Source organism: Argiope bruennichi, chromosome 5 (assembly GCF_947563725.1).
Source record: "Argiope bruennichi chromosome 5, qqArgBrue1.1, whole genome shotgun sequence".
In the NCBI taxonomy this organism is placed as follows: Eukaryota; Metazoa; Arthropoda; class Arachnida; order Araneae; family Araneidae; genus Argiope; species Argiope bruennichi.
This window is the reverse complement of record NC_079155.1, coordinates 128,904,039-128,924,048: the sequence shown is the minus strand read 5'-3', so window position 1 is coordinate 128,924,048 and position 20,010 is coordinate 128,904,039. Positions and strand designations below refer to the sequence as shown.

Here is a 20,010-nt window from a genome sequence, read left to right as displayed (position 1 = left end):
ATATCTTTACATGCGCACCAAATCAGTAAACATTTAGCTTACCTGAGTTCCTTTAGCTACTGCCGTAACTTCCTTCATTACATACCTGGATTCGGTGGGTTAACTCGATTTCCTTCTGGATCAGCCGGAAATATAATAGACACCTTCATTAATCCAGATCCCGTTCGCTGCCACCAAGATGTCGGCGCTGCCGAGCTTTTTTATTAATTCTTATTTCTCATCAGAAAAATTAATAAGGCAAAGACTGCCCTTTTAGTAAATAAATGTAAACGAAAATAATTGGCATGACACCATATTTAAATTTTTTGACATTTAATTGACGTAGGACGAAACATAACATATAAGAACACTATTACAAAATTTAGTACGTTAACATCATAGAACTTTCGAACATCCAACTCTCTCCTTTCTTGGCCGCGTCTCTCCCGCCGTCCTTCTTCTCCACCCTCTTCCCTTCAGTTCGTTTTCTGGTTCTAATCATCCGCAGCGCCCTCACAACTGGCGTGATACAACAACTTATATTCCTGACGGAACAAAATCACTGACGTGATAAAACAAATTATATTCCTGATGGAACAAAATCACTGGCGTGATACAACAAATTATATTCCTGACGGAACAAAACTATATCTTTACATGCGCACCAAATCAGTTAAACATTTAGCTTACCTGAGTTCCTTTAGCTACTGCCGTAACTTCCCTCATCACATACCTGGATTCGTTGGGTTACCTCGATTTCCTTCTGGATTAAAAGAAAAGATAATAGACACCTTCATTAATCCAGATCCCGTTCGCTGCCACCAAGATGTCGGCGCTACCGAGCTTTTTTAATTCTTATTCCTCATCAGAAAAATTAATAAGGCAAAGACTGCCCTTTTAGTAAATAAATGTAAACGAAAATAATTGGCATGACACCATATTTAAATTTTTTGACAACATTTAATTGACGTAGGATGAAACATAACACACAAGAACACTATTACAAAATTTAGTACGTTAACATCATAGAACTTTCGAACATCCAACAACCTTCTCTCGGCCCCGTCTCTCCCGCCGTTCTTCTTCTCCACACTCTTCCCTTCAGTTCGTTTTCTGGTTCCAATCATCCGCAGCGCCCTCACATTCGGGAAAGTTGATTGTGTTATATTATCATACATCACTTCATAAGAATTATTTGCAGGTACTATTTTTTCTCCGTTTATTTCGAGAAGGTGTGACATGTAGAATCTAAAATGTATCATTTCATTATCAAATTCAAATTTGATATACTCTGAATAATGCTATTAAATTTTTGGGCGGCTTCTTTATTTCGATGTTCGTTCTTTTTGGTAAATTAACCAAATATTTAAATAGTGAATAAACTTTACTACTTTACTATGCGTTTCAAAACGCCACGAAAGTTCTGGAAGTAACATATTTGACATTTAGTTTTGTCATGCTTAGTTTTCCCTTTCGTCTACGTACAAGATCGTCCGAACTACCGACTTCAAATTTTTTTTTCATTTGCCTTCATCTCATAATTATCAAGCATTTCTAGTAATATAAATACACCCGTCCAAGGTTTGCCATTTTTTATTACATCACGAACTCTTCCATCAGAAGTAGAAAAGAAATCTTTTCTTCACTTTTAAAAACTGGTAAAGTCTAAATCATGAAGCTAAATTTAAAAAAGTAATAATAAATTGTGCACATTTTCATAAAGATCATGATTGCGGCAATACATAAATACTGAAAATATATCTCCAAAATTTGATTAATCTTTTTGCATGATTATGCCAATATCTACAGCTGCCAATTCAACAGAATTAAAAATAAAACAGAACATTTAAGACTGATTATTCTTATGGTTTCCAGAGGAAAACTATCATTAACATGTTATTTGGATTTGTTTTATTATAATTTAGCTAAAAGAGTATTGAGACATTTGACGGGTATAAAAGATAAAAAATTGTTTTATGACAATAAATTTGGTTTTATGAATTCTAGTTGAAGAAATCATTTCATGGTGGCGTAATTTTATTACGCAATTCATTAATTTCTCCGAAATGTCATAAACAAAAGAGTTAGTCTCTCAGTATGTACATGCAACTTCTGAAATTTCTAAAGACATTATTTTGATCCTAAGTTTATTAGCTGAGTTGAAACGTTAACAATATATAAATGATGCTGTCACCTTAAATTCGAATAGCTAAGTGCAGGGATGTTTGTGGGACCCCAAAAAATCCCCTGAAACTTTTACGGACTTACTACCGGCATTTTGGAGTTTCGAGAAGGGGGGGGGGAGAGAAATGAAAAATTATAATTATGAAATATTGAATGACCTAATTATAAAAGTTCAATGAATTACTTTTTTTGCAAAATTAATAACCATAAATTTTCAAACATATAAACTACTACATTTTATGCAAATATTTTAAATTACCTGAATTAATTCTTTAAAAAAATTATTTAATTTCTGCTGCTTTTTTTTATTTTCTGATGTTTGTGGGCTTGTCTTTCTTTTGTGGTGAACTTCATAATTGCAGGAAGATTGACTTTTATTTTCCTCATTTACAGTTGAAGAAATTTCCTCGAGAACTGCACATGCAGAGGTAGAAGCAGTTTGCTTTTCTGCTAATGTAGAAGGTTTTTCAGAGACTTTTATAGGTGACTCATCTGAAATACATGTTTTTAAGTCCTCTTGATATGTTTTCCAACTTCTGTTCATATTCAGTAAGAGATCTTTGTGAATTGGATCAGTCATTGGATTTTTTGAGCCATATTTTTCACATGAGGTTTCTTTAGAAGCCATTAAATCATATTTAATAGTCTGCACTGCATCTAGGGAATCAATCTTAAGAGAGGTTCTATAGTCAGTGACAAGTGTATCCATTAAGTTGAATGCACTTTCCACTAATGGGCCATGGAAGCAGCTAAGGCAGGCTTTGACCAATTTAGCCAATGTAGGATACTTATAATCATTTGTGAAATCATCTTTTAAATTAAAAACTTTAGACCAATATTTATCAATTGTACACTTGACTTGATTTCCACTTTCATCAGATGTGTAGAGCATTTCTTTGGTGATATCAATATCACTCTGGTATAACCTTATTTCAGCTTCTACTTTTGACTTTTCATTATCACTAAAAATATGGGACATAAAAGATGATAACTTTTCAAAAGCTAATATTGTACTGGTTTTACCTCTTAGCTCTGAATCTAATGCTGTAAAACTAATTAGATATGAATTTTTAAGGGGTAATTTCTGTTTCATATGCTGAAATTTCAAAGTGAAATTCTCTTGCGTACATAAATAAAAAAATATTTCAATAAGAGAAACGAAAAATTTACACGTGCATCAATAAATGAAACGAAAATTTTACACAGCGGAGAAAAAAAAGTTGCGAAGCGATCAATGACAAATAGCTAATACGGCGAAAAATCCCCCTTCTCTACTTATTGGCGCCACGCCAGGAGAGATAAGACCTTTGAACCCAGAGTCACGTGATCGCACATCTGGTCGCGAAGTCTCTCCCTTTTTTTTTCTGCCGCGCCTACTTGCCGAAAAGAATCCAGAAGAGAATGTCCGAGAAACGGGGGAATGAGTCATAACTCGCAATAAGGAAAGAACAAAAAAGAAGTTTTTTCCCCCTTTTCACGCATTATCACTGCCTTTGGAGAAAGAAAGGAAAAGTTTTCACCACACACGCTGACCTTGCGTTTTCTGCTTTCAAAGCAAACAAAATCGCCCAGATCAAAATAAATAATTCATTATTATTCCTACTTCCTTTTGAACGACGATCCCCGGAATTTCCGGGTATCGAAGTTCAAAATCCCCGGAATTCCGGGGTTTCCCCGGAGCACAAACACCCCTGTAAGTGGCAATTCAGAGGATTAAATCCATTAGGTCTTGGAATACTTAAAGGCATATGAATTTAAGCTTTTATTTCGGGAAAGATTTATCGGAAGACAATTTGTTGGAAGAAAAGTTTGTTTTGTGAAAGATTTGTTGGATTTGGTTGAAATTAAATTAGAATTTGTTCAAACTGAATGTTAATTGCAATTTTTCACACGCAGCTTGTTAACGAAGAAAAGTTAAAATATTCTAGGAAAAATATTTCACTAATTTTATAATTTGTGTATGTTTAACATTAGAATTATTAAAAAAAATTTGTCATCGCAGGAAGATATGATGGGATGAAGCGAGCGAATTATTTTTCTACAATACCTTCGTGCTGATTCCCTCATTCTTTGTGATCCTCTCCATTATCTTTGTAATTTCCTCATTCTAACCTCTCTCCCTGCAAGCTCTTGAAGGTACAGCTGTGTGCTTATGACGTTCAAGTAAAAATGCTGCATGATCTTTCGTCTTTATATCTGTGCGTGTTTGTGCATGCGTAATAAATGTGATGTCTGAAAGAACCATGACCAGAATATTGAAGAAAAAAAAAATTAAAGTAGATAAGAAAAAAAAATCTTTTTCAATGCGGGTTTTGAACCTGAAATTGTAAAGCTAAGGTAAAAACGCAATGTTTTATTCCCTACAAGACAAGTCGGACTGTTAACGTGAAAGTTAAATCAATTCTTTATTCATTCATTCCGATCCGACTTCCAAGATCAAAGCTTGAATAAAAGCACATTATATTCCTATATATCAGAGTACATATGAATTCGAAATCAAATAGTTTCATCCAAAGATATTCTTCATATCCATAATTTTTTTCCTTTCTTTCTTTGCTTAATGCATTCTTACAGACATTATTGAAATGTATAAATTTGGACTTTTATTATGAAAAACAGTTTTTTGGATCAAAACTTTAAGAGAAGAAATTTCTTGGTAATTGAAAGTGAGCTTGCTCTAAAGGTTTGTTCTTTAATTTGAATACTTCAAGCAATGCAAAAGAATATGTCCAATGTCGTTTTCTTGGTGCAAGAGAGACAGTCAGGGTTGTTATAAAATCCAAATTTATTCAGTAGAGCTTGGGTGATGACCATCCGGGTAAATTAGACGTGCTACATTACATCTCTTCTTCTATTTTAAGCCATGTGCTAAGGGAAAGAATGGATGGAATATCGCCATGAGCTTCTTGGTGCTTGCTACTTCGATAAATTTGGCGCATATCTTGAAGCGAGTTTTTTTAAATAATAAGAGATTATATCTGCAACAGCAATCCACTCAAAGTATGTGTATGATTCCACCCCCGTTTTTCTACGAGATAATCCACCTTTTTATTCCAAGCAATATTTAAATGCACTGGAGTCCATACCAGGGAGAATTTTTGGTTGTTCTAATTAGATAATTAACTCAGAAGATTTGAAAGATAAATTTTTCAAGACTTGAAGGACAGAAAAACTATTTGTTAACAACAGAAGATTTTTTCTGGAATTGCGAGCTTCTCAATGGCAAGATAGATGGCTAAAACTTCGGCAGATGAAATTAATAGGATTAATTTGATAGTCAAAAGATTGAGTGTCTGATAGGCACGTGACACGTGACAGAGGTGTTAAAAGGCGATGTAGATAAATCTGTCGAGATGACAAAATATTGAAATTTCTTTTGAGAGAGAATGAAATTTTTGGAAGAGAATTTTGTTGATAGAAAGAACTTATACTTCATTTTGGAAACAGACTCGGAAAGGAATAGTTTGCAAATTTCATTCCGACAAAAGGTGGTATATAATTTGACTAAAAGAAATGCCCAGTTCTTGAAGCATACTAATACCTATAATTGTGGGATTCGAAACTGAATTATCCAAAATAGGGTCGACAACCGATTCTTTTACCACCTACACCGCCGATTCACGTGGTGATGTTGAAGCAGGATTCCCTCATCATTTGCATCTTACCATCCGACAGATGAGTTGAATCTTTCCAAATATGCGCAATGTATTCCTATAGAAGTATTTCTGTGCATCTTCGAAAGCGAATTCCTGTCGATTATTTTAAAACAATAGTTTCCAAACACACTGTCTTTACATATTTCATAAACTTAAGAAATGAGAAAAAAGATCTTATTTTTCTGTAAAATTTCAATATATATATACATTTGACACAAGCGGGATTCGGAAGAAAAAATTCCACACCATGGCCGACAGCCTGTGCTCTTTTCACCTACACCACCGGTTCACATGGTGGTATTGAAGCAAGATTCTCTCATAATTCGCTTCGTACCATCCGCCATGCAAGAGAAATCTTGGCAAATATGCACAATAGGGAAGAACGAAAATGGCCTTAAAATTTTTTGTTTACATTTTAGTTTGATAATAGTGCGGAAAAGTTACCATTTAGGTTCAATAACAATATTTAAAAATTTTGTTGCAATATTACACGATCTTGAGTTATCGCAAAAACTTAAAATTTGCCAAAAAGTTTTTAAATTTTTTTTCATAGGTTTTAGTTTGACAATAGTGGTGAAAAGTTAGCTTTTACGTTCAAAAAGAATTTTAAAAAATTCTGGTTGTAATTGAACAATATTTACTGGTGTCGCAAAAAGCTTAAAACATGTAAAATTGAAAAATTATAAACTGTGATAAAATATTTTTACGAATTTTCCGTTCATATAATGTTACAAAAGATGATTTTAAATACATATATAAGCATTACAATTGGAAAAATTATTAATTACAAAGTATAATAATAAAAAAAATATTTTTTATGTCCAATTTGCGTTTTTTACTTCTTCTTCCTTAATGATTACAAATGTTACAGCTGTAAAATGTTTGTTTCTACTTCACTGCCACATTAAATTGGTTTTTTAAATTAAATTTTGGCATATTCATAGGTGAGTGAATTTTTGCTCTTATGTTTCCTTCTCTTGCGATTGAACCACAAACATTTCGAGCCGATTCGGCCACCAGTTTCACAGCTCTTTCCACTGCTTGCATGTAACAAGGAAGCCGGTGATCGTCGATAACCGAGTCCCCTATACTATTTGGTTCAGCTTCAGATGCCTTGTCTATCAAGTTTTTAATTTAATATTAAACCGCACAGGCACTTAGTAGTTTTATCGCTTCTTGTCTAGTTGATGGATCTTGTTGGCTTGCCTCTCTTTTTGTAAAGAACACTGTTGTTCTTCAGCGTTGTCACTGTCGTCAGTAATCATTTCTGATGCACTAGTTTTTGTCCGTTCTTTATTCCTCAAAGTGCTTGAGGTAGCAATATCAATATAACCTATAACCGTTTTCCTGTTAGAGCACTGATCGCTTAGAACCTTTCGTAACTGGCACTATATTTTCTCTCATACAAGTTAACACTATCAAGTAAACGTCTAGTTTATTCTCTAAATTCTGCGATTGATTGATTTTTTCGTTCCACCCTAATGCACAATATATTTGTACGGTAGAATTTCTGTGTATCTTCGAAAGCGAATTCCTGTCATTTATTTTAAAACAATAGTCTCCAAACGCACTGTCTTTATATAAATTTCCAAATCATTGCCTAGTATATATCTTTTTTATGGAACAGGAAAAAAAGTTATTCCTCTGAAATGGAAATTCATCCCCCCAAGAATGAGAAGCCACTTAAATTCTAATCACCAATGAAAATCCGAAAACAATCTTAACAAGCTTCTTAATGTGAAAGAGGAAATCGCCGGTGATTTTTCAAGTTGGAGCCAATCTTTGAGCAATTTATAGAAAAAATATTTTCTACACTCTTGCCCATGTAGGAGAGACCTATTGAGATGACTTCCCACATCCCCAAAGGGTGAAGGATTAATGTTTATATTAAGAAGGATTTTTTTTTTGTCCCAACTTTTACAAATTGAATGAATTAAACTAAAAGCAAATAAAGTATTTTGTAGGCAGTTAATATACACAATCGGCATTAATTGGGATTGGTGTTTGAGATCTTCCGATATAATAGTGTTTCTAAAAATATATATATAAAAGCACATCCTTAACTATATGCAAACAAATAAACCAGACTAAAATAGGAAAATCCTTTATTTTGATGACTTAAATAACAATGTATAATTAAGAATCATTAGATGGTAAAAAAATAAATTAATTTAAATAAATTGCAATGAAATTTGCATAGTCATTAATTCATCAAAAGAACATACAGAGTATATATAGAGCTATCAAACACAAATGGGTTAAAAACAAAATCTGAATAGTAATAGGTTAATGAGAGAATGGCTAAGAAAATTTCTGCCTTAAAGGGCAAATTAGTGTACCAGCACTAAAGCCCATATAATCAAAGTCAAGTAAATATTAATACTTAAAATATATGCATGGCATTCTTGCCTAGATGCAAAATGAATTTTCAGTCATTTAAGTATAAAAAAAATGAGCCACTAGAGACTATGAGATTCATGACAGTAAATTAACAAGATTATTGATTTCATTCATTTAATAGAAGTATAACAATTACAAAATCAATTCAAATTCCCTTCTAATTAATATCAAAAATAAACAATGTCAATAACTAACACCTATGATTTGAGGCATTTAGAAGTATTCCACAACTGTACAGAGTCTTGCAATAATTTTTGCACAGAATGGTGAGATAATATACAAAATACATAAGAGCCATTGCATAGGTAAAAAGATGATTTATGATACATTCCATAAAAACAGTAACAATTACATCTTGATTTAAATACAATACAACAAGAAAGCTCTAAAAATATGTTCATTGATCACTGTCACTTTCTTCATTGTCAGCTCCATTTTTCTTATTACTTTTGTAGCGACCACTAAAAGGGGGAGGAAAGCCATAATTTAAAACTTTATGCATAATACATCAATAATAAAAGCAATAAAGGTAAGATAGCTTGATTTTATTAATATCATTATATTAATTTCTATAAACAAAACTGATCATATCATTTTCTAAGAAAATAAAATTACTTTAGCTTCCTATTTATATGCCCTAATGTGACAAAATGATAGAACGATCTAGAGATGTTCACTTCAATTCACATTATTAAAAAGATCTTTCTATTTAAAAACCTGATCATATTTTAAAATGTGTAACAGTGAACACAGCAGAAAATTAAAAGATAAAAAGTTAAAAAACAACAATTATTTTATGCATTTTTTGATAAAATTTATAATACAACTTTATCATAGGAGACAAAACTATGTAATATTGCATAACCTGAATAAATAAAATTATTGAAATAAACATTAAAATAAAACAAATTAGAAGTATAATTATTTTAACTTTTTTTAATGTTAATTGATACAGCAAAGATTACAAAAGGAAGAACTAGAAGAAAGAAAAATAAACAATTTATAAGTTTCAACTTTATGCTGTAAAAAAAAAAAAAAAAAAGCTTATTTTTAATGAATTGGCAAAATTATTTTATTATTAATGCTAAAACTAATGGCTTATATATTATATATATATATATAAAACCTCAGTTGAATCAAATTTAACATACTTAAGCCATTGTGCTTTTGACTTATCACATTTACATGCTTCTAAAAGTACAGATTGACAGACTTTCAACCTCGTGCTAAATATAGCACAAAACCTGATAGTTGTCTACAATTATCGATGTTAAGTCTGAATTTTATCCACCTAGCTCTCTTAATTTATATCCAAACAGACTTGCTCTGAATAGATTTTTAATATTATATTATTTCCAGCTCCATTACAATATCAGAAAAAAGAATGGCAGGGGAAAAAAAAAAAAAAAAAAATTAAGTAACACTATTCAACTTATATCACCCCCCCCCATGACAAACTGAAGCATTAAATCTAAAATACTTAAACATTTTACTGATTTAAAAAAAAAAAAAAAAAAAAATCAAATTACATTTCAAATTAAAAAAATACTATAAAATACATGCAACCATAAAATAATTGCAAATGACGAGTATGTATCAGTAAAGCTGACAACAGCAGCCATTTATATAACGCATTAATGTTTCCTAAAAGATCCTGAATGTTTACTTACGGATTCATCAGTACATTTTTAATGGAAGGAGGTAAATTATTCACTGTCTTGCACATTTCAAAAAACTTTTTCATATGCTTTAAAAATTCATAGCACTCTTTATCTGAAACCTGAAAAATAAAAGAAAATGCAATTACCAAAACAGAAAATTCTGCACAATGTATATTACATAAAAAGCTAAAATGTCAACAATTTATAATATCTCCAACCTTCCCTTTTAGAAAAAAGTTAATGTGGCAAATTTTAAGAAGCCTACAGGATATGTTTTTAACCCTCCAAGTGCCGGAGACATAATTTTCTGCAAATCAAACCCCCTTCTAAATAGGCGGAAAAGTCTTATTTCGACCTCTTTGGTTGTCTTCAAGATGGACGCAAAAGGTTTATTCCTACTCCGGTTGTTGCTGCTGTAATCGGCGTACACGCCTTTTTTCACTTTTACTGTCCCTCTTTGACAGTGATGGACGAGAAGGACCGCAGGTAGTCCGAATGGAACTAATTTGCGCTGGTTAACAAATTCTTTCTTAAATCATTGTTTTGATTGCAAAATTTTATAATTATTTTCAAAAGTAAAGCAAAATATTTTTTGACGACCTTATTTTAAAGAGATATGAATAAACATTCTTAAAATATATCAATTGGCATTAACATGATATTAACAACAAAAAAATTTATATTTTTTCCTCTTTTATATTAAAACAAACAACCCACACACCCTACTTTACAGCAAAGTTCATCCATGCTACAAACACTTGGGTAGAAATCTCATTACTTAAAATTGAAATATGCATCTGTTTTGTTATATTTATTTTTGACATAAAAGTGCCAAGATTTTCTCTATTCATAAATTTTTCTTTTCTTTTCAAATACTGAATAAAACCTTGAAAGAAATTTCTGTTTCATTAAGAATTAGGGTTTTGTTTCAGTTTAAAACACAATAAAATATCAATAACCTTCAGAATTGTATTTGAGAAGAAATTCATTTTCAATAAACCTTTAAAGAAAACAAATTTTTTTTCTCGGTAGTGCCATAATATTGTGAAGAGATATAGAAATCTATTCTTATATGTTTTTTTATATAATATCATTCTATTTTATAATAATGCTTATGGTACACTCATTCATTTTGAAATACTAAAAAAAAATCATAAATCTGTTTTTAGAGAAATGTGGTTATAATTATTCCACAACTAATTACATATAAGTGTTAACAGATTTGTAAATATAATTGAAAAAGTAACAATTTATGAGCATTTTGCACAGGTTTGAATGAAACAAAGTAAGGTAAAAAAAGAACAGCCTTGCATAATGTATTGCTTGCAAACATCACTTAATAAATTTTTGTAAGCACCTGACATTTGTTTTTTTACATATTACAAGAAGTTAGCAAGGAGTAGACGAAAATTTGGTTTAAGAATCCCTGATTTATATATTTTAATTTGATGTATTTCCTGTGAATAGCGAAAAGCAAAAATCGGTGAAAAATGCTCTCTATAAAATAAGTGAGCCTAGAGATTCCAAATTTGGCTTTGTATTTACTACATATATAGTAAATGTTTATTAAGAAAAAAGTTTTAGAAAAATCAAAATTTTTATTTAAATAAAACTAATTAAAATTTTGATCCATCCAAAATAATGAATTTTCTTTCTTTTTATTGATCATAATTTCTTTTGTGGAGTGAACATGTGCTATTCAAACTAAAATTTGAAGTAATATGAATAAAATGTGATTGAATTTCTGTATTTTATTTCAGGTATGATTTCGGAAAAAGAAGCGTGAGGAAATTGAGTTAAGATATTAAACACTAGAATGTTAATAAAAATTGCTTCTAAAAATACATTATTTACATGACAGCCTAAAATAAACAAATAATTTTTTTTAAATATTAGCATTATAAAAATTATTAATAGCATTAATCATAGTAAAAATATTAATGAAAGTTTTTTTTAAAAAATTAAATAGTCCAATCGAATTCTAATTTTCCCAAGGAAAAAATATGCAACATCCATTTTATTGATTTAAGCTGTTGAGCAATCTGTACAAAACTGACCTCTGATTTTTACCCTGAGTGTTACAAGATAAAGTTTATAACAAATTTACACATTTTTGAGTTTAAATAAAACACTATTAATATAGAGGAAAAGTATTTAACAGTCCTTTAAAATTAATCTATTTTATAAAGTTTTATAAACTGAGCTATAAAATATAATGATAAATCAATAAGATCATGAGTTAATGTGGAATGAAAATTAGGAAAAATCATTTTTTTATACAAGATAAATTTTTGATATTCCATTTAAATATATGTTGTATATAAGGAAATAACTGTTTATTATTTATATTATTTTTTGAAAATTCAACTCTGTTTGGAATAGAAACCAAGGGAAACGAAAAATGGCTTAAAATACTTTTTTTTATCAGAAAAAATCCAAGAAAAGAAAAAGAATTGACTTTAAAAATGTTTTCTACAATCTCAAGTGGTGTCATAATAGCAGTTTAAAAAAAAAGTTGTGAAAATTAAATTTGAAAAAGAAAAACAGTCTTACATTTTAGTGATCTGATTCACAAGAAACAGGAAAGAATAGATAACGTGAGCAAAAAGATTATAGTAAAATGAATATTGGCTTGAAAATTGAAACAAAATGCTAAATGCAAATTAAATTTTCACCGCTTTTTAAAATTTAATTTCAGACTTATACTAAATTGTATTTTATACATGATTATTAATGGTCACAAATAAGCTGTAGATTTTTGAACAAAATATAAATTAAACAAATCATATTTAAATATAAGGAAATTATCCTAAAATACACACTTTAACTTCTTTTAGATAGGATTCTTTGAATTAGGAAACAATAAAATTTGTATAAGGATTTTGATGAAAATTAGTAAAATCAATTTTGAAGGTTGCTTAGTTGATACAAATATGTGCTTGTTATTATCCCCAAAAGCCTTAATTTCATTTTATATTCTGTTTCACTTAGGTTTCATTGAGAAATATGAAGCCATTTCATTTATAACATTCAATTCATACACTATATGCATTTCAAAATTTAAAAAAAACGCACCTATCTGTTAACTCTGATATTTGCAATTCTATCAAAATGATTTTAAAGATAGTTTGTGTTGAAGCATTAAACAGCGTTTCCTTGTCGAAAGTGATTCAAAAGAGAGAAAGATATTAAGACCATCTTTAAAGAAACAAAACTATATGGGGGGGGGGGGGGGAGTGAACAATTCATTATTTTTGTAAAAGCATTTTGCTTTATTTCATAGCAAAATTTAGATGAAATAGTCACTTAAATATAAAATTCCTGAATTTTAAGCTCAAAATTGAAAGATCCCAAGTTTATTAAATGTAGGGATGTCCTTAAACAATATTTTCACGCTTTTATATAAATGTCTTTATTTCAAAAGCTTGAATATACTTTTTAAAAAACTTTGTCAAAGAATGATCAAGGTATATTCTCCTCTATAAAATGACAATTGGTGAGGCGTCATCATAAAGATGTAAAAATTTCACCTTTCAGTGCAAAAAATACCTTAAATTAAGTCTGTAGAAAAAAGAAGAAAAAAAAAAAAAAAATTTATCCGTATTAAATATTACTTATGTTAATTGCTAAAAAAGTGTAAATATGATTTGTAACATAAGATGTCTTTCGCAAAAATGTCGAAATGCAGAAAGATATGTAATACACAATGTAATTATAGAAACAATTTTAAAAATTCAACTTAAAAAAATTAAGACTTCTAATGGAAAATATTTTTTCCTGTTCCAAGATGTGGTAGTTTTTCGATAAGTGAATTCGGATAAGAGTTTAGTTTGGAACTACATTATTGCTAATATGAGAAAAAAAGTTGGGGAGTAAAGAATTAGAGGAGGGAGGGGGGAAGTGGTTTCCTACAATACAATCTCAAATTATACTGTTTAGTTTTTAGAAACTAAGAATACTTACTATCTTTCGTTCTTGCAATCTTTAGATATCAATATTCTTTTTTAATTGAAAAAGAAATAACCAATACAATTAAACTTTTCTTGGTTTTTACTAAAATTTTTATATTTATCTGCATTTTCTGGGTTTTCCCAGTGACGTGGCAATCCCAATCCAAGTCCTGAAATTTGTATGACTCATAATTAAACAGCATGAGAGGCAATATTCCCCTTATATATAATTTTGTTAAGGCAATAAAGATAATATTGTTTTTTTTTGCCCCTTGCGTAAATATAAAATTTTAGTATCTTATTTCAAATAATGTTAAACTGTAACTTCCTCTCCCTGCTTTTTCCACTCCTTAAAATTATACTGCATTATAACTAGTACATGAATGCTATATGTACATTTCCTCATGTCTTAAATATATGTAGGAGTGTGTGTGTGTGATATTTTTCCAGATTTCAGTGGCAACCCTGCTGAAAAAACTATGTATTAACAAGAACAATGATCAAATATGCAAGAAACTAAAGAAGCTTAACTGTGTTTTTATAGCAGCTTCTCCGATGTTCTCTTTGGAACACCAAATCCACTGTGCTACATTCTTATCTTCCATTCATCAGTCCAGGATGAGTAATTTTCTTTAACATATAAAAAGGTTAAACATACATTTATCAGACATAACAAAAAATTCTTCACCATCTTTGAATTCTACTGAAGTCTGAACATTTTTAGATTTGAAACAAGCATGACACAGTACATATTTTATACTGTCCCTTCTGGATAACCTCTCCAGTATTTCAATGCACTGTTGAAGAAAAAGGAAGCAGGATAAAAAAAATTAAGTGTTATCTTAATATGTGTTTTAAAGTTTGTTAATACATGTTCAAAAGCTTCCCTCACACTTCGAGAAAATTAAGCACTTTTTAAGATGCACTCTTTTTAAATTAAGCATCGTTCAAGACATTAAACATCCTGTTTGTAAACATGAAATTAATATTAAAAAATATATATATATAAAAACTTATCTTACTGAAAGAACATAGGGGCTATTCTTGTTGGGCTTTAGTTTCTTTGTAGCAGGTAAGTAAATATTTTTTGTAAACTGAAGAGTATCTGCTAAGCTAGCTGTAAAAAAAGAAAGAGCAATAAATATATAAATTTCATAGCTAAAAAGCCCATAATACAATAAACAGCACCATGCAATATATTACATGATGCAAAATACCTGTCTTCGAAATTACCCTTTCAATATTAATTCAATATTTCAAAATTAAAGAAATAACTGCATATCTTTTAAATACTTACTCCATTCAACTGATATGTTATGTGAAGCAAGGCAAAAATTTTATTTTGACACTGACTTTAAAAGATTAAACTGTACACAAATGACAGAGGATATTATAATCTAAAGATGAAATATAATTATTATAAACTTCCAACTTTTCATATTTTCCTTATTTTATCTATTAGCTTAATCATTTTACTATTTTAAATATAAATAGTAGGTAGAAATGATGATAAATTATTCTTCTACTGGCTGACTAACATAATTACTACTATGCAAAAGAGTTTCAGAAGAATTCAGAGAAATCACAATTATTAGTTGAAGTAAAATGCATACTCAGTTCTTGTTCTTTTCTTTTTAATGGAAGCTGAGGATGTCCTTCAATGAGTTGCTGTTCCTCTGCTTTCCGATCTCGACCAGGACAGGCACAGATTTTTACATCCAATTTCCGTCGACCAACCACTTTACCCCTAAACAATAGAAAATCTATTTCATCCAATAATAAAAAGTTACAACTGATGTTTATATGATCATTTAAACATAGTCTTAAGATGATAATAACAAGAACAAAGCCAATACTGTTTATGTCTCTGTGGATTCTAAATGAAGATTAAGGATATTTCATAAGATGATCACAAAATGGTCTTTATTTAGAAAGTACATCTTTACTTCCTTTATTAGCAAAAATTTTTCTTTGTAATCAAGATGCCCTTTTAGTTATTTACAAACTGTACACAAAAAGTATAGTTTGATATCAAAAAGAATGCTGTTTAGTAGAAAGGCAGAGTGCAAAAGAATCAACATATAATATTCCTATGTTCATTTAAAATTACTATAAAAAATAATTAAGTATTAATTTTGATTAATTATGCATATACAAATATTTTTAAATTAAAAGTAGGAGCAAAAGATGTGTGGGATTCATGGAAAATTTTTATAAAAACTTTCAGCTCACATTCTAATCAAACATTTATTCAAACAAGATTAGCTTCCATAAAATCATGCATACCCCTTTTCAAGAGAGAATATGAGCATTAGAGGCCTCCTATTGGGTCCACCAGCACAGGATCCAAAGCAAGTGAACTTATAAAGATAGGTGGAATATAGTTGACCAGCTGGGGAAGAATAAATTGAATAAGATTAAAAATATTGAAAGGGGGGGGGGAAAAAAAACCCAAAAAGGTTCAAAAATACATAGTTAGTTCCATTACATACCAGGAGGATTTTCAAATGGAACAATGACACTATGGCGTTTAGTAGTATTGTCTTGTTCATAAGTAGCTCTTTGACTTTCACAGCGAACCAAATGTTCTGCCTCAAACACACCTGCAATAAGAAAATTTGTAGCAACAAAAATTCATACACGGTACATTTCAACAAAACCCTTAAAATTTTAACTTCTCAAAAAAGGGAAAATCAATGCTTGTCTGTCATTTTCCAATAAAAGTAAACAATGCCAGATAAATGCATGCAAGAACAACAAAATTTTGGCATTTGTGATATCAAAAAAAAAAAAAAAAAAAAAAAAAAAAATTGTGGAACTATTTTTTAATTATTTATTTATATATTTTTAATAAATTTATTTCATAGTGAAAACTGCCAATCCAATTTATGAAATACCGATAAATTTAAAGACAATTAAGAGTAAATTTTGATTGTTTAAGATTTAAATATAAATAGTATGGTTTTTGTTTATATTTTTTGAACACATAATTATCCTTTGTTAAAAAAAATGCTTACTTACTAAACAATTTATATACTTTTAGTTTACATAAAATTAGCATGCTCTTTCTTGTAATTGGGACAAGTGGTTAAAATGACAAGTGATTGTAGTTATAGGTATATGGAAAATACAATAATGCTAGTGTTAATATAAATTACAATATGAATGTAAATTTTTTACAGTTTTCTCAGTTTTAAGTAAATATATGTTGATTTCTTGAATTCTGCTTTGTCAGTAATTCATGTTGAGGACAGAATTTAAATTGTAAACAAAAAAAAAAAAAATATATTGGTGCTATAATATTATCAGAAATTATCACAGGAAAAGGCAACATTTTGTTAAACTGTAAAGTTTTAAAAAACCACTTTGAGGTACACATTATTACCCTCCAGAGTAGATATGTGTTTTCGGGTGAACAATGCATTTGGTCACTTGCATTTTTTTTCACCTCAGGACCAAATGCCACATCCACTGAAAGGCTTTAAAAGATCTATTTGCATGCATGTGCACCAGGCCTTTTTTAAAAACAAAATGATTTCTATTAACCTCTTAACCAGTTTGCCCGTACGAAATGCGTGTATCCATTTATCTCATTTTCACAATTTTAAACTCCAATTAAGCTTTTTGTAATTGTTACAATATTTCCAAAGTTATCTATACTTATAATAAAGCTCAATGTGTGTGTGTGTGTGTTGGCGCTCTACAGGCCAGGTCATTTGACATACAGCTACCAAATTTGGTACGCGTATACCTTGGAGGTCGGGAATGTGCACCTGGGGTTCCTTTTTTCGAATTTTTAATTAGAATTTTAATTATTAATTAAAAACTAACTTTCCCGCCAAAAAAATCTTCCATTTTCTCCACCGCCAAATGAGTAAGACTTCAGTTATTTTTTCTCCCAACAGTAATGAGGCTAGGGTTAATATTTTTCGGCGGATTATTTCAAACGATTCTGTTTATTTTCTTAATGTTTGATGCATTTAAAATTAAACATTGTTAATGAATCGATCCTTCAGATTCATTCTGAAGTACTTTTGAATTAAAATAAAACAGAACAAAGGAAATTAAAAATGTCTAATCCGCATAGCGTTACCCCAACTGGGGTAGAAAAAAAAATCATTTATTTGCGTTACGTAACTGGCGTTGAAAATTCACGCATGCGCTTTGTGTTCTGAATTCCGCATTGTGTTGACGAATTATTATCAACGGATGCGGACTGGATTAAAATTTTTTTTAGGTTCGTTGCATGCTTTTGTAATTAAAATGTATTTATGTTAGTTATATATTTTTTGTATATGCTTATAGTTTTAAGTACATCGTTTTTTAAGCAGTTTTTTTAAACCTGTTTTCGACCGATTATTTTAAACGATTCATTTTATTTTCTTAGTGTTTGATGCATTTAAAATGAAACATTGTTAATGAATCGATCTGTTCATGATGAATCTGAGAAAATTTTGTTGACAAATTCTTGAGATATTACATAACTTAAGAAAGATATTCTTTAGTGCCCATAAAGTTTAAACGCTCAGTGACTCTATTATCAGTAATCATATTATTAAAAAAAATGCTTTGTTTCAGTAAAAAATATTATTATATTAATTGCAGTTTAGTCATTTCCATTTTAATTTTAAGCATAAATTCTACCGAAACTAGCAGAGATACATATTATGTTATGGCTGAAATACTTTATATTATTTAGAGTGAATTACATGACTATCAAAATTTGAAGCTTTAAAATATTTGATGAAGAAGATATTAAAGTAGGAATTACATAAAATATTTAATTATTAAAATTTTAACGAGCAATAAGATTGGTGAACCGGCTGGTCGCCAAAGGCGGCTAGTATAGAATAAATAAAAATCCCAAGTGTTCTATAGGAATTCTCATTTGTATCAAAATAATAAAGTATTCCCAAAATTGAAAACTTCATCTAATTTCATAGTAAGGTAAATAAAACAGTGAAGAGGTTAAATTACATCAGTAATCCATATCTCCACCCCCCCCCCCCAAAAAAAACATTGGTCTCATATATTAGTATTTTTCTTTCCCAGGTAACTTTGGAGCTAGCAAGTGTCCAAGAATCACCAGGTTTCTTAAACACAAATAGAAACACAAACTTGCTAAGTAAAGAGAAATGACTGCTATAATTTATACTCCCAATTGAGAAAAAATCTTACTAAAATAACATTCTATCTTTTTTTTTTTTTTTTTGAGAGAGAGAGAGAGAGAGAGAAACAGAAGTGTTAAATTATGAACAATTATTTTATGGATATTTGTAATAAACAGTTAAAAAATATCAATTTATGATAAAAATGATTAAAAAGATGCATAGTTTGCTCAAAGTAAGACAAGAAATGAGACAACACTTATAAATTACGTAATATCAGCTTTTGTATTGATGTGCATTTTGAGATTTCTCAAATGGTTTGAAACATTAATTATTAAATTTTATGATGTATTTTAAAATATTAATTGTAAATAATATTTACTTTTCCTTATACTTTTAAATTTTGCATCAATAATCTAGAGTTAAGTATTATCAATAATAAGAAAATACACATTTTAAAAATATTTTTTTAGTATTAAATATTTTAATTTTTAAAACCATGACCAAAAAAATATATTTTGTCACAAAACTGTTACATTTCTTCGCAAAGGATGTATTTTGCAAATTATTACGTACATTTTTACGAAATTAATGAGCATTAAGGACTAGCGATAGAAAACGCCATGGTCTCTATGGCTACTTGTTGGGTCCCACCCAATAGAAGTCATACTTTCCATGTACATCCATCCTGAATGGTTATAATTAAAGAAGAAAATCAATTGACCACAAGAATGGGAAATTCAATTCTGGAAATACTGAAATCTGCATTTCTTAAGAAAGGCATCATGTTTGTTAATATTAAATGTCACATGGTCATACTTATTTTCCTTTATGAAAGATGAAGGAAAGAGAATATACCTTTAGAAGCTTCTATCATTGAATGATTTACGCAACGATGGACAACTTCTGATGCATGTTCAGGTGAGCTATATAAAGCAGTAGCACGTATGATGATGCCATCAGTCTCGCCAACTTTTGCAGAGAAGTTGATAGGGCAAGGAGCATCTTTTCCAACATAAAGTTTATCTTTCAACTTTGAATACTATTAAAATATTCAAATAAGAAGCAACTA

The 20,010-nt window shown here is 29.7% G+C and overlaps 1 protein-coding gene across 6 annotated transcripts in view; it reads right to left on the bottom strand.

The window, feature by feature from the left end:
* Positions 1 to 7,907: 7,907 nt before the first annotated feature.
* The window catches only part of LOC129968511 (cellular tumor antigen p53-like), a 66,916-nt gene continuing 54,813 nt past the window's right edge, over positions 7,908 to 20,010 (bottom strand). For 4 of the 6 annotated variants that reach the window (XM_056082478.1, XM_056082479.1, XM_056082477.1 and 1 more), the window contains 7 exons: positions 19,797 to 19,980; positions 16,323 to 16,433; positions 16,117 to 16,222; positions 15,444 to 15,577; positions 14,853 to 14,947; positions 9,890 to 9,999; positions 7,908 to 8,680 (listed from right to left, as the gene is read on the bottom strand). In XM_056082478.1, the coding sequence (XP_055938453.1) occupies positions 8,617 to 8,680; positions 9,890 to 9,999; positions 14,853 to 14,947; positions 15,444 to 15,577; positions 16,117 to 16,222; positions 16,323 to 16,433; positions 19,797 to 19,980 (804 nt within the window). In that variant the 3' untranslated portion in view covers positions 7,908 to 8,616. Of the gene's footprint in view, positions 8,681 to 9,889; positions 10,003 to 14,361; positions 14,461 to 14,852; positions 14,948 to 15,443; positions 15,578 to 16,116; positions 16,223 to 16,322; positions 16,434 to 19,796; positions 19,981 to 20,010 lie in introns of those variants that run through there. The other 2 variants (XR_008784417.1, XR_008784418.1) reach the window with 2 other exon arrangements.